The following is a 13457-nucleotide window of genomic DNA, read 5'->3' as shown; positions in this document are numbered from 1 at the left end:
TTGTAACTTCACATACAGACACACTTCCAGGATGGGCTAAGCGCTCTTTACAGCTCACCATAAGCCAGTTTTAGAATGGCAAATACCATTACAGCTTTTTAATTACAGTACTACACCAGTATCAGCAGTGGAGGTAAGTCCTAATGAATTTTTGCATCCATGAGGAATAAGCAGTGCAAGGACCACATAAAAATATTAACTCCTCCCTCTCCTATGTGAAATCTAGTGCTTGATACTAAAAATGGAATCTGTAATTGCTAACATGAAAAGGTATTAGACTTTTTAGCATCACTGAACAAGATGATGTAGTACTGGCAAAGCACTCATGCACTGCAGAACAGCACAAAGGCACCTTGGTCAAACTTCTTAAGAGTGTTCTGATACCAGCCTCTCCCCAAAGCTAAAAAGGAAAATAAAGGGATTTGGAAAATGCTGCTCTATAGGCACCCGAAACCAGGTGCTCTGACATGACAGAACAAATCTTTTATACTTCATGAATAGAAATATACTATTTCAGGAGTATGCTCTCACTCCGATATTGCCTAGAAAGACAGCGAATTGCTTGCTCCAGTAAAAAATACCCTTTGACCAAGAAAAAGAAAATCTCTGCTAGTAATCAGTGATCCTATAAGTTTTAATTTTGCACTCACATCCTGCAACTTACATCCAGAAAGTATTTACCTACATATTTATGCTAGAAAGATGGCAAGTATCACATATACTCTTTTATAGGAAAGGAATCACAGAGCTCTCACAAGAGCACTTCTGGACCAAGCTGAAACAGAACAAAGTCTCACATGACAAAAGCAACTGCCACAGACTGAGCAGTTCTAGCCTTCATGAATTATCCATGGCCATGGACTCAGCTTAGCTGCCTCTACGGCAAGGCTACTCCTGTAGCTTCACCACCACAAAACAGTGACAAACACACATGGATGAGTTTGTCCTAGCCACCTGCTACACTACAGAACTTCTGAAATAATAAGAAAAAAAACGACCAAAAGAAGATGTTCCTGCAGTTAGTACAACAAGCTGGCGTGTAGAGAATTGGCACTGGCATGTCGCACAATGTTACGAGGGTTACTTAAGGCAGAGTTTTCAGCTGGCCATTAGTTTTGAGCACTACTAATCTAAAGTTCTTTTAATCTACAGCCAGGCAAGGAAATCATATCATGAAAAGTTACTGACCAGACTGCTTGGGTTTGAACCTGTTTTTAGCCTTAGGCTGGCTTCAGCTGGATCCTACGTCTCAGCATTATGAAGCAAGGAAGTGAGAAAGATAACAGTAAGACATGCCAAAAAATGGTTTCTTGTGGTGGTACAGGAGGCCAATGAGCTGCTAAAACCAGAGAAAGTTAGAAAGCCCACTTTCTCACCCCAGCACCCAACTCTCTCCAGTTGCTGCATTTTATTACTGTAGACATAGTTATGGAAATTCACATAGATCACCTCCTCCTCCCCATTAAGATGAGGAGTAACTGCTGTGTAGCTTAGCTGCATTTTTGCCACTTCTGCAATGTTAGCTGTACGTAAGCAAGCTGTGTTTTACCATAGGATGTGAGTGATTATTTCTGCATTTCCTATTTTCCTGGTGTTAAAGCAATTTTTGAACTTGCGCTCAAAAACAATAAATTGCGACAACACTGCATTCAGTGATCACAAACAACTTCCGCTTAACATGACTGTGTTCTCTGGTGATTAACTATTACTAAAAAATCTCTAAAACAGCCCTAAGTAAACATTTTCAAATCAAACTGTTTGCAGATGTGGACAGGGAGCATTAAAGCACAGGACAGAGCAGACTGCCACGTTTAACTGAAGATGGATGGAAGCCTTATGGCAAGGAAGGCTGGGAGAGCAGTCAGGTTGGACAGCAGCAACTACAGCTGATAAGAGATCTTTAGCTTTTCAGTTCCTCAAGTGCTTCCCTGATCTACAATGCTCTGGTGCTTCACGGACCTGAGGAGCCATGAGGATTGAGACAAGATATGGACACGGAAGCTTACAAAATAATGTTGATTAAGCAATAACAGAGAAAATGTAGAAATAACATGTATAATACAGATTTAAATTCACTGTTACCCATCTTATTTACAACCAGTCCCTAACATTTTTCCCTTTACTTCCCACTGACTCTGCAACTGAAGCGAGCAGAGCTCAATTACAGTAAACCAGACAAACCTGTTACATAGGCAGAGTTTAACATCATGCTTGCTAAGGACCATGAGTGGAGAACCGGTGCACTGACAGGGAGCAGGTAATTCCTAAGCTAGGTGGAAGAGGAGTCTTGGGAAACAAAATAGATAGGAAGAGGTGATTGGGATAAATTTCTATCCACCTGCCTCATCAGGCTACATGCAGGGCACAGCTAGTGAAGGAGAGGCTCTACCACGATTAGAAGCAGTCAGACTTATGTAATTGAATACTTCAGCTAAGCTTTGTGAAACTCAGTTAGTTTATCTTGAATAAGATAGTGACTACAACAATTTAATAAAAAAAAAATTAAAAGTATCTTACATCAAAAATATAATGAAGAATTGTACAATGATTAGTATGGCTCTTGGGAAAAGCAACCAGAAATGCAACGAACAAGCCCAGTTTTGAAGTGGCATTTACAAATATGCTCTGCAAAAATCAGTACCATTTTCTACAGAAACTTCTCGCAGGGCATCCAGGTGTCCATTGGAGAGCTGTGGCTAATATAGTCTACCTTATTGTGCCATAACATATAAAAAGGGGCCTGATACATAAGACTTTCAATGCAACTCATAAGACCGCACTAGCTACAGAAGCGCTACTTGCACCTTCATGATCTGTGACAGTTAGCATCTGAATGTTCAGGCCTTTCATTAGGTCACTGCTATTTTTACAGCAGTTGATGGTATAAGAAGTTTCCAAGGCTGGATATTATATGACAGATATGAAGAGACAGCTAACAGAAAGAATCAGCACCAATCTGAACTATTAAATAATAAAATGAACTGCAACTCATAGAAGAGTTCTTAAGTTTCTGGCAATTGTAAACCTGGCACTGACTTCAAATACAGAACCAACTGGAGCAAACAAGTCCTTCTCATGCCTTTCATAGCTCAATATTAGTCAGAAAATCTGAGTCTATACAAGTCTGCATGATGGCTGAATTCTTTCAGTGTGCAACAAGCATTTAGTTCTTATTTTAGGCATGCAGGGATATAAGCCAGTACATTCATCCATGGCATGATGCAACAAGACAATGCTTATAAAAGAGAGTTTAAAAGAAACATTAAGCTTCTAACTCTACAAAAGATAACAGCAGCCAAACTATTGCAACTAATCAAACCTTGCTGATCTCAGGAATAGTGGAATAATCTGCTCATATACCAGTTTATATATCGAGGCTCCTTTCTTAATGTTACACTCCTCTCTAACATACTCTCAGCCTGCTGATGGCAAATAGGAGCCATGTGTGTGTATTCCAACAGGTTTTTATTTTTGTCTATGATATTTATTTGATATAATTGGGTTTGCTTGCACCCTGCCTCTGACTTGTTCTTTTCCTTTAAAAATAATCTATGTAAAAAGCAATCCTTAATAAAACCCAACCTTATGTCAGAACTTTAAAAAGACATTATCTGCCTATATAGAAAGTCTCAAATACTTCTTCAAAGAAAATGTCCCCACAGTGAGTTAACTCAAAATATTTAAAGAATGAAAAAAACTTCCTCGTGTAATCAGATGCCCCATCTATAAACAAAGCAAACAAAGACTTTGTATTAAAACCGTACTTCCACCTTAAACATCCTAAGCACGGTCAAACATGGTTTTTTAGTATTTTCTACTGCTCAAAACACTAACCAAGCAACTTCTTTATAATTCTACAGATCGGTTCAAAAATAAAACTGCTAAATGTTAATAGAAATGTTATTAATTTATATGGCACAAATTGATCTGATCTGTTGAGTGATTCCAGGAACCTACACGTATTATGGGCTGTATTTATAGTAAACTAGTCTTACTGGGTTACCAACACAGTAAAAAAAAAGAAAGCAAGATAAAATGTATTCAAACTAGACATGTTAATTTTAAAGTACCAAGCTAATACTATAATAAAATTCCAAGTTAACTTAGAACATGAGCATATCAGATATTCACATATTTCCTAAAGAACTGACCTAAAATATTATATCGAGGCTTTTCAACCTGATACAAAGGAGACTTGACAAGAGCAATTCAGTACTTAAAAACGCTCATTGAAAGCTGTCCTGCCCCTCCCCCTTGTGAGCCAACCATGTTTTCTGTGGAAGAGAAAGACCGTGTTTTTTTTTTTTAAAGGCCTTTCAAGTTATCAACTCACAAAGAAAACTCTGTAAGTTTTAGAAAGTTAAAATATTACATTTTGACAGGATTAAATTTGCCTACCTAATATTGTATGAAGGCAGCACATATTTTGCCTTTTTTTTTTTTTAATAACGCTCCAGGTGTATTAGAAATACACTTTGCTATAAACTTTTCAGGTTAGAGGGGAGCAAAAGTTTTATAAAAGTCTAATTTATAAAAAATATTATTTATAAAATATATTTCTTTTTTTTGCTGTTCTAAAATTAAAATATTATAAAGCAATGTTTGTATATGTACACGTATTAAAAGTACATAAGATTAGTACTTATTTATTCTATTTCATAATTTATCAGTGTAATAACAAGCATACTAGTGAGCACAGCTGATAAAAGGAACTTTACTTGTCAAGATAATACGAGTAACTCTAAATCAGAAAACCTATGCTGCCAGTAGAACAGTGGATAAGGTTTCTCGGGCCTGTCCTCAAAGAGAACACGATAAAACAAAGTAATTTCAATACTGAAACAATGTCTATAGTAAAAAGTCTCAGACTTATTAACGTGGGAACTCTAAAATACTTCTGCTGCTACTGTTGCAAAGATATAACAAGTAGTAACGCTGTATCCTCAGCAATTCCAACCTATTCATATTTTGCTTGTTTCACAGGTTCTTTGTTGACATATATGACAGAACTTGCACTGTTTCAAAATTAAAAGTAGGAAGGTGGAAAAAAGAATCAAGAGCTCTGGGGTCTATCTGAATCTATCACTAAATCACTGTATGATTTTTGAACAATTTATATCACAGAATTTATGAGTCTTACTCCAATGAGGGAACTGTGATAATCACTCAGAGGCTCTTCGGTGTTTTTCAGTCCTTTGAAACAAGCACTGAGCATGGTTGTGGAGGTGCGTGGGGAGGACAGACTGAAACCCAGTTGTCAAAAAACAGCATTTTAACTCTTGCACTTATGTTACAAATGCTCTGAGTAAATGTGCATTGAAAGATTGGTAGCTGTCACCCTGGAAGAGCATTTTTGGAACTAGTTAGGGAGGCCAGATCTGCCTGAAGAAAGGATTTGAATTTCCAGCAGTTGCAGGAGAGAAAGGGAGAGAGGAACAGAGGTCCTTTCACCAGGAACAGGACTCTGGTTTTCTGCGCATGGGGATTGAGAGGTGGCAAAGATAACGTCAGTCAGACCTTAATCTGCATAAAAAAAGATCCAGTTAAACGTGTAAGGTGTAATCTGGCAATAAAATGAGGTTAAATATGGATCTAGTGAGAGAATCATTCTATAAACCAAAAAAAAAAAAAAAAAACCAAAAAACAAAACACCCTTTCCTACCTGACTAGCAGCACCAGGGCGAGGGAGAAAAAGAACAATGGTGACATTCAACAGACACCCGCTGGAAAGTGCATTTTATGGAAAGAAATGGAACCCCCCCACCCAGCCAGAATAAGTAAATGAAGATGTAAAATGCATGCATTCAGAAAAGGAAAAAACCTACTAACAATGCACTTCTAGTTCAGTGACCCCCCCCCCATATTTTGCATTCCCCCCACCCCAGTCTTCATCCCGTTCCTCCAGCCTGAAGGTGACCTGCCCCCACAAAATGCTACCAACATCGTTAACCCCCTAGGCACATTAACACACATCATCATCATCATCATTATCATCATCATCATCACCCCACTAGTATCACCATTATGAGAAGCGGAGAGAGAGAAGAATGTTACTCGACCTTTCGTCCCCTGCATGTTGCCTGTCAGAGTCGGGCATGTTTGGGTCAAGAACTGGGTTTGGGGGTTTGGAGAACAGGCTTTCAAAGGCCATTGTGCTGGCTGTGGTGTGGTGAGGAGGAGGGAGGTGGAGGAAGGCAGGACACTGCCGCTGCCCGTGGTGCGGAGGGAGGAGGAGGAGGTGGCGGCGGCGGCGGCGCGCACAGCCGCGCTTGGGGGCGGCTCGGTGAGGAGGAGGGTCGGGTCCCTCAGTGAGGAGAGATGATGAAGGTTTCACTCACGGTTACTTAGTGAGACACTTAACGGGCACTCAGTGCAGGGCGAGGCTGCACAGGGTGAGCCCGGCCGCCCCGCGCGGGCAGGAAGAGGAGGAGGAGGAGGAGGCAGCAGCGGCGGCGGCTCGGAGGAGCAGGCCCGGGGCACAGGAGGAGAACGAGAGGACACACACACGGGGGAAGGGAAGTGCTGGTGGCCGGAGATGGCTGCCCTATTTCTTCCTTACAAACATGGCGCCCGCTCGAGGCACTCTCACAAAATGGCGGCGGCGGCGGCGGCAGCAGCAGCAGCGACAGCAGCGGCGGCGGCAGCAGCGACAGCGGCACCGGCGCTGCCCCCAGCTCGCTCAGCGCCCGCGGCCCGCACGCGCCGCCGCCACCACCACGTCTTCCGCGCCCGCCGGGGCCGCGATGGCGTCGCGTCGCACTAGCCGCCGCCGCCGCCGCCGCCCCGGGCGCAGCTCCTCCTCCGCCGCCGCCCGCCCGGCCTCCCGCGCGCACCCATTGGCTCCCGGCGCCTCGCGTCACCGCGCCGACGGCGGCGCCCATTGGCGGCGCCGCGCCGCCCGTCACGCCGCCGTGACGTAGCGCGAGGGGGGCCGGGCCAGCGGCCCCCTTCCCCCTCCGCCCTGCGGGAGCGGCGTGCGCGCGCGCGCGCGCGGGGAGGGGGGCGGGGCCCCGCCGCGCCACGCGCGGGCGTCACGTGCGCGCCGCCGCAGCCGTTATGGCGGCCGCCGGCCGTTAGCGCCCTTCCGGGCCTCTCGAGCGCCCTCCAGGGCCGCTGTTCCCCCCCGGCCCGCTCGCCTGTGGGAAGAGCCGCGTCTCTGCCCGCCTCGCCCCCCTCCCGGGCCTTGGTTTCGCCGTGCGGAAGGGGCGGAGGCTGCGGCCCCGCGCGCAGCGACCCTCAGCGGCCGCGGCTGCCGGTGGCGGCTCTGTGCCCGGAGGCACCGGGCGCCGTGGCGGGGGGCTGGGGAGCCTCCGGAAAACAGCTTGAGTGAAGCCGGCATTTCCGCGTTTGGTGGCTGAAATCCGCTTTCCTAGCCTGGAGACGTTAAAATGCGTGCTTAATTTTCTGTAGTGTAAATAAGACATTTCTCAGATGATTCTTCCACCTATATACATATATACATATGTACATATATTTTAAAAACATGGGAGTAGTTATAGGTGCTCACCTCCGAGGAATCCCTGTGCTTTTACAATCCCCTTTTGCTCAGCTTGGGAAGCATTTTCCTCTAAAAGGTTAAGCAATATCACAGGAAACGATTAGGTTTAATAAAGGGTTCTGCCTACCCACCAACAAATCCCAAGAGAAAATGAAACATTTACTTTCCTTTCGGTTGCAGCCACCTTAGTGATGACTTGTTCCAATTAAAAAAAAAAAAAAAAAGTATGATGAGCCTAATAAGTAGTTATGTTAACCATGGGGAATTACTGTGGTAAGTCTAGTAGGTAAGAATTCGTTTTTCTTCTCCCTAGCTGGAAAGCAGATCCTGCTGTCCCCGGCCAGCTGGTGTTGCTATACTTAACAGTATATATACTTACAATACAGCAACAGAAGAGCATGCTGCCCAGTGTCGGGGGAATAAACGCTGGCCACTCTATCTGTCACCCTCTCAGTAGCTGCTTTGCTCTCCTCCTTTGTCTTCTCATGATCCAAGAAAGACCATGCAATCTCAGGGTAGCCTGGTTGGAAGTGTAAAAGATGAGGGTGACAGCCCCCTTATGAGCTTCGTCGGGCAAGGGCAACCAGCCTTTTTGTAAAGTCCTTTTCGCTCACCAAAACAGTATCTAGAAGGGCAGCATATATCGTTGGTTCAAGCACAGGTTGGAGAACACCCTTGAGCTGCCATAAGCAATACTACCTAGACCTAAAATTAGTAAGAGCTTTTAGAGCAGAGTTTTCCAGTGACAAGTCTGATTTCCAGCTCTGAAATTAAGATCTCTTCTAGTGACCATATTGGCAGTTTCTCTCCAATGACACTATAGAGACCCCCATCTGAAGTCGAGCCACACCTGGTTGCTATGACAGGAGCTCTAGCTGTGCTGGTAGTTTCAGAAGCAACGTTATTTTCTGAAATAATAAAAAAAGAAAACCCTCTACCATCCTCCTAGCCTCCCCAAGGTAAAGACTGTCACTACATTTTTCCTTAATCTGGGAGCATTTAAAAAATCTCCCAGCCAGAAATCAGTCCCCTCACCTGAGTCTATTTATCTTAACGCAGAGGATCAGCTGCTCTTCTGCATCCTTAAAAAAACATAAACTCTGTTACAGGGCCATGTAGACGTGTTAAGAGGACAGATGTAGCAAATGTTGAGCTCTACCCTTTTTTACCCTCTTTCCTCAAAACGCTACTGGCTAAACATACTTTGTTTTGTACAGCGCTCCATTCATATATGCAGCCTGCCCCCTCTACTGTTATTACTACCTTAAGCAACCTGTGGCCTTTGAGACTTTGTTCTGGTCATGAGTGTTTTTACACCATGTTTATTATTCCTATAATATCCTGTTTCATGTTTTGCCCCAATACTTCCCATTCTTCTACATTTTTGCCCAGGTCCTTGTATTAATATACCAGATACTTCCATTGTACCTTACTGGGCCAGCCAGTCTCCTGACTGGATTATACACAGTCCTTTCATTTATTTTATCACCTGTCTGGATTTTTTCTGTCAGCATTTGTGCTTTCTCTTTGTTGCCCTCTGTTCGTTCAGTGATGCTACATCTCTGAAAAACTGCTTGCTTTCTTTGCACTGCAGCCAGATGTGGAGACGCAGTGAGAACCAGCTCCCTCCACTGACAAGAGACTCCTCAAGAAAGAGTCATAGGCCAAGAAGCAACATGTCGTGTAATATTTGCTAAGGAAATGGGGATATTTGTCAGTCAGGACTGGTGAGGAAATTCTATTAGATTTAAATAAGAAAGAGGAGTGGACAAAATGGGATGAGAAAGAAACTCACTGAGGATGTGCACAAAATACTGCCCAGTGGGAACAAGAAGGGAGCTAGAACAGACCTTTAGGATGTTTAAAAGAACTATATGGAGCCCCAAAGGGTATAGGGACACTGCTACATACCCTTCAGTCCAACAACAGTCAATGTTTGAATGTGAAAGAAGTGTTATAGTGAATTATATGCTGACTATGCAAAAAGCCTAGTAGATGCCAATGTCATGGTCTTCTGGGGCTGCTATGTGCGGTAATAACCATCTTATCTTAAAAACCATTGCTGAATGAGAGAATGAGAAGGGGGCTATAGAAGTTTATGTGTTAATTAACACTGATAGCAGTAAAATTGTTACTCAGAGAAGTGACAATTGGCTGGGATGTGACAAAAATCTGTACTTAATAAATGGTTCAGAAAAGTGACACCAAGCGCTTCTGTTCTCATCATTTCATTGACTGTTCTTTTGTTAAAATTCGCAATCCTTAGTATAACTGTGGGGCAAAATGCTAAAGAAAGTTATTGAAGCCAATAATATAACAAGATCTAAAAAATCCTGGAATTCTTGTATTGATAGTTACAGTATAGGAAATTTGTGCTTCCAGGTTAAACAAATCTCTAATTTACAGGGATCAGAGTGAAAATTGGTCGTATGTAACTGAATAAAAAAGGGCAGTTACCTCCCATGTGTGGTTTACATAAGGAAAAAAACTATCTTTATGAAGCTCATATTAGCATTGAGTGTACTCCATGGCTCTGTTTTTGCCCTTAGCTGTAGCACAGATGCGACCCCCTTGGCAGACAAGAGGTTTGCGAAGCAATGGTTTGTGCAGGCCTCACCTCTCCCGTTAGCAACACTTAACGGATCGTACGACTCAGTCTGTTGTAGTCTGGCAATTCCTATGTTCTCGTTGTTCTACTGTCCAGTAACACAGACAGTTTTCAATGTCTCTTTTTGTGCATGTTATTTTGCATTTTCAGTGAATCTCATCCTCTGCTACGATACCATATCTCTAAGTTAAGTACCTTAACCTTAGGATAGACTTGTCCAACCCAAATAAGCTACCGTCAGCTGCAAGTTTTGCCACTTCATTGCTCATCTTTTCTTCCACAAAGTTTATTTCTGTGGCACTAAGATAGAAATATCCCACCTGCTAGACTTCTGCGTGCTGAAAGCTGGCCATTTATTCCCACCCTAGTTCTGTTGACCCTCAGCAGTTCATAGTCCCGGAGAGAATGTTATTCGTTGCTAACTATTTTAATGACATTTCTTTAACATTGCCTTTTGAGGGACTTTGTCAAAGCTTTTTGGAAAATCCCAAATAAATTACATAACTTATTTTCCTTTACAGTCTCCCCGGCTTAGTGTGCTCTTCAGGACATATGACTCTCTTTTTCCAGTGCCAACAGTTCTAACGAAAAAATGAGAACACACACATTGGTTCCCACTTGGGAGGGGTGCTCCTCCAAATGCTATGCTCTGACACAAGACATTTTTCCTCTTATACAAAAAGCAAGGTCTCTTGTCCTGTTTCCTATGCCTGAACATCTACAATGGCATCTCACTGTGACTGCATTTTGTTATGAAGTCAAGGAAAAGGTATAGTTCACTGAGCAGTGAAACTACTAAAGCTTGCCACCCATTGCATTTGGGCCTCCTGGTTGAGCATTCTCAACACCCAGTGAAGTGTGATCTGTGAACGAAGTGGAAGCATTCCCATTATCCTTCTCCCTTAGTTTCACTTGTGCCTGATGATGGTTTGGCTCATGCTGCAGCTTTTCGCTCCGTGGCATTACAAGGAGAATCCCTTTTCTCGTCATGGCTGCCTATTTTACACTCAGCCTGGGAATACTCTCCTTGCTGAGCGAAAACAAGCACTGCAAATAGCCTTCTCCAAGAGCTCTGTTCCTAGGTCAGATGTGGTTGCAAGTGTCCCACAGACCCACGTGCACATAAGCCAAACCGACACTGCCTAAGGAAAAACAGGCTGAAAAGGGCGATTGCCAGAGCTTGGCGACTTAGCCTGAAGCGGGTTTGCTCCTTGGTCGTTTGTTGCCCACCAGATGGCAACTGCGAGCTGTTCAACCCGGGATGGCATCTTACCTCTGGGGTACCCTTGTCCCACCCACCCTCCGCCCGGGGAAGAAAAGCACTCCTAAGAACAGCTACAGCCGGAGCGGTTCCCTCACTGAGTTACCTCTGGAGAACAGAAAGGCCCAGGGAAACCAGCAAAGACTGGTCTTCTCCATGCCTCGAGTATTGCGGTTGGGACAATTCCTGTCCCTGCAGTTCCCCATTTCCAGGCCCTGGTTTGAATGCAGTCAGGGGAGTCTGGTTGTTCTCCAGGCTATAGGTGAGCCATCTCCCTCTGCCTCACGTCCCTGCCCTGGCAGCCAGAGATGCCAGGCAAATTTCAGGACCTCAGGGCCCATGCCATTTTGGTCCCCTATGCCTGGCTGGTCTCTGAGCCCTGAGGACACCAATTCCCAGAGATGCTTTGGTCATGCATGACCCTGCTCCTAGGACATATCCCACTTCCAGCTGCCTGAGGCATAGGAATCCCACCCTTCTCTTTGACACCACCAAAGCTTTCAGTGGTCATTTTTTCCTTAAAAAAGTCTAATTCCTAGTTTGGCCTCCACAAACTCTTGGGGTGATGGATCTCACAGTATAACCAAGCACCATGTGAGAAAATACCAGCTACTGGCTTTCAGGCTGAGGACCCAGATTTCGGGGCCTGAGAGTCAAGATCCATTTTGTGTCCAGCTAAACTTGCAAACCTTGCTGCATGCAACCAGCTTCTCTCTCCCTCTCCAGATACCATATTCTAGGTACAAGAGGAGGTGCTGACTGCCAGTGTAGCTGTTCTCTCCTGGTGCTCACCATTCCCCATTGCATCCAGAAGGGAACAGCAGGTCATGTTCACCCTGTTCTTTAGCCCACTGTTTCCCTGCAAGGCCCACCTTTGATGCACACTGTTCACATCTCTTCTCCAGCCCCACCCCTCAAGGAGTTTGGTGGGAAAAGTGTGTTCCTCCTGTAGAGGAACTGACTCCAAAGGCCAACAGAACAGCTCAGGTAAGTGGTAGAGCTCAAAAGTTCAATAGGATGAATTTTTAAGGGGTTTAGAGGAACCTGTGTCAAGATGGGCAGGGAGGACCTCCTGAATGGTGGAATGCATTCCATTTACCTACCGAAATGAAGCAGAGAGGGCCTGTGGATGCCCTGGCATCTCTGTATTTCAATGGAGGCCAGACATTCTTCCCAGGCAATGGGGAAAGAAATGCATTTCCAAATATGAAATAGTGAACTGCTAGGGCAACCAGGATGTGAAATACATTCTTTTGGTCACTTTCAAGAAGACATCAGAGTGGCTTCCCTATCTTGGGACAGTATCCTAGCACAGGCTGGTGTAGTGATGGCTTTAGTATGGAATGGTTTCTCTACACAAGGTAGAGTTAATGCAAGAATTAAAAAACCAAGGTGTATCATAGTACATCAGCAGCCCCCCAGAAGTTGCAAATTCAGAATAAAAGTCTGGGTCCTGCCTTGCTTGAAGTGTGCACATGTGACTTTTTCAGGGTGGAGTTCTCTTTATTCTGACCCTCAGGCATGCACATTATGGGTTTGAATATTGGCATCTAGTGGCTTTCTGACCCCTTGTTAATTCTCCTGCTGAGATGCCTCCATTTACGATTGCAACAGCACTGTGTCAGCATACTGCTCCAGGTGGACAACTCCTTGTTTACCTCATAGGTTTCCATAAGAAAGCCTCATGTATACTCTTCAGGCGTATTCTTATCCACCATCACAAAATTAATTTTAAATTAGTAGAAAAACGTGCCAGCACAAGCACTGTAAAGCTGTTTGTTTAAATATCCTTACATGTGTTTGCGTTGTCAAGGGGAAAGGTACACTTGTAGGAAGCTAGTGAATGGTTCTTTTTTCATCGTTTTCAAAGTGTAACTAAATTTGGCAATATCAGCTAAACAAATTCCCCAGTATGCTCTCCCAGCTATCACAAATATACTGGGAGCTGGGATATGGTGTGTATAACTTAGCAACATACCTAGCAACCATAACAAATAAAAACATTATGGTTCAGCTTTTCATTAAAGGCTGTAACAGGATTAATAAGTGTTATGGAATGTGCGCTTGTGCTTTTGCTTTAGTAAAGATTG

The 13457-nt window shown here is 44.0% G+C and overlaps 1 protein-coding gene across 2 annotated transcripts in view; it reads right to left on the bottom strand.

Annotated features, from left to right (window-relative positions):
- Window positions 1-6794, bottom strand: part of ZC3H6 (zinc finger CCCH-type containing 6) — a 44084-nt gene extending 37290 nt beyond the window's left edge. Inside the window, exon 1 of one of the 2 annotated variants that reach the window (XM_026110446.2) lies at window positions 6060-6794. In XM_026110446.2, the coding sequence (XP_025966231.2) occupies window positions 6060-6151 (92 nt within the window). In that variant the 5' untranslated portion in view covers window positions 6152-6794. The remainder of the gene's footprint in view (window positions 1-6059) is intronic. The other variant, XM_026110447.2, reaches the window with a different exon arrangement.
- Between the last annotated feature and the right edge of the window lie 6663 nt (window positions 6795-13457).

The sequence above is a fragment of the Dromaius novaehollandiae genome, chromosome 3 (assembly GCF_036370855.1).
Source record: "Dromaius novaehollandiae isolate bDroNov1 chromosome 3, bDroNov1.hap1, whole genome shotgun sequence".
Lineage (NCBI taxonomy): Eukaryota > Metazoa > Chordata > Aves > Casuariiformes > Dromaiidae > Dromaius > Dromaius novaehollandiae.
This window is presented reverse-complemented; position numbering and strand designations above follow the sequence as displayed.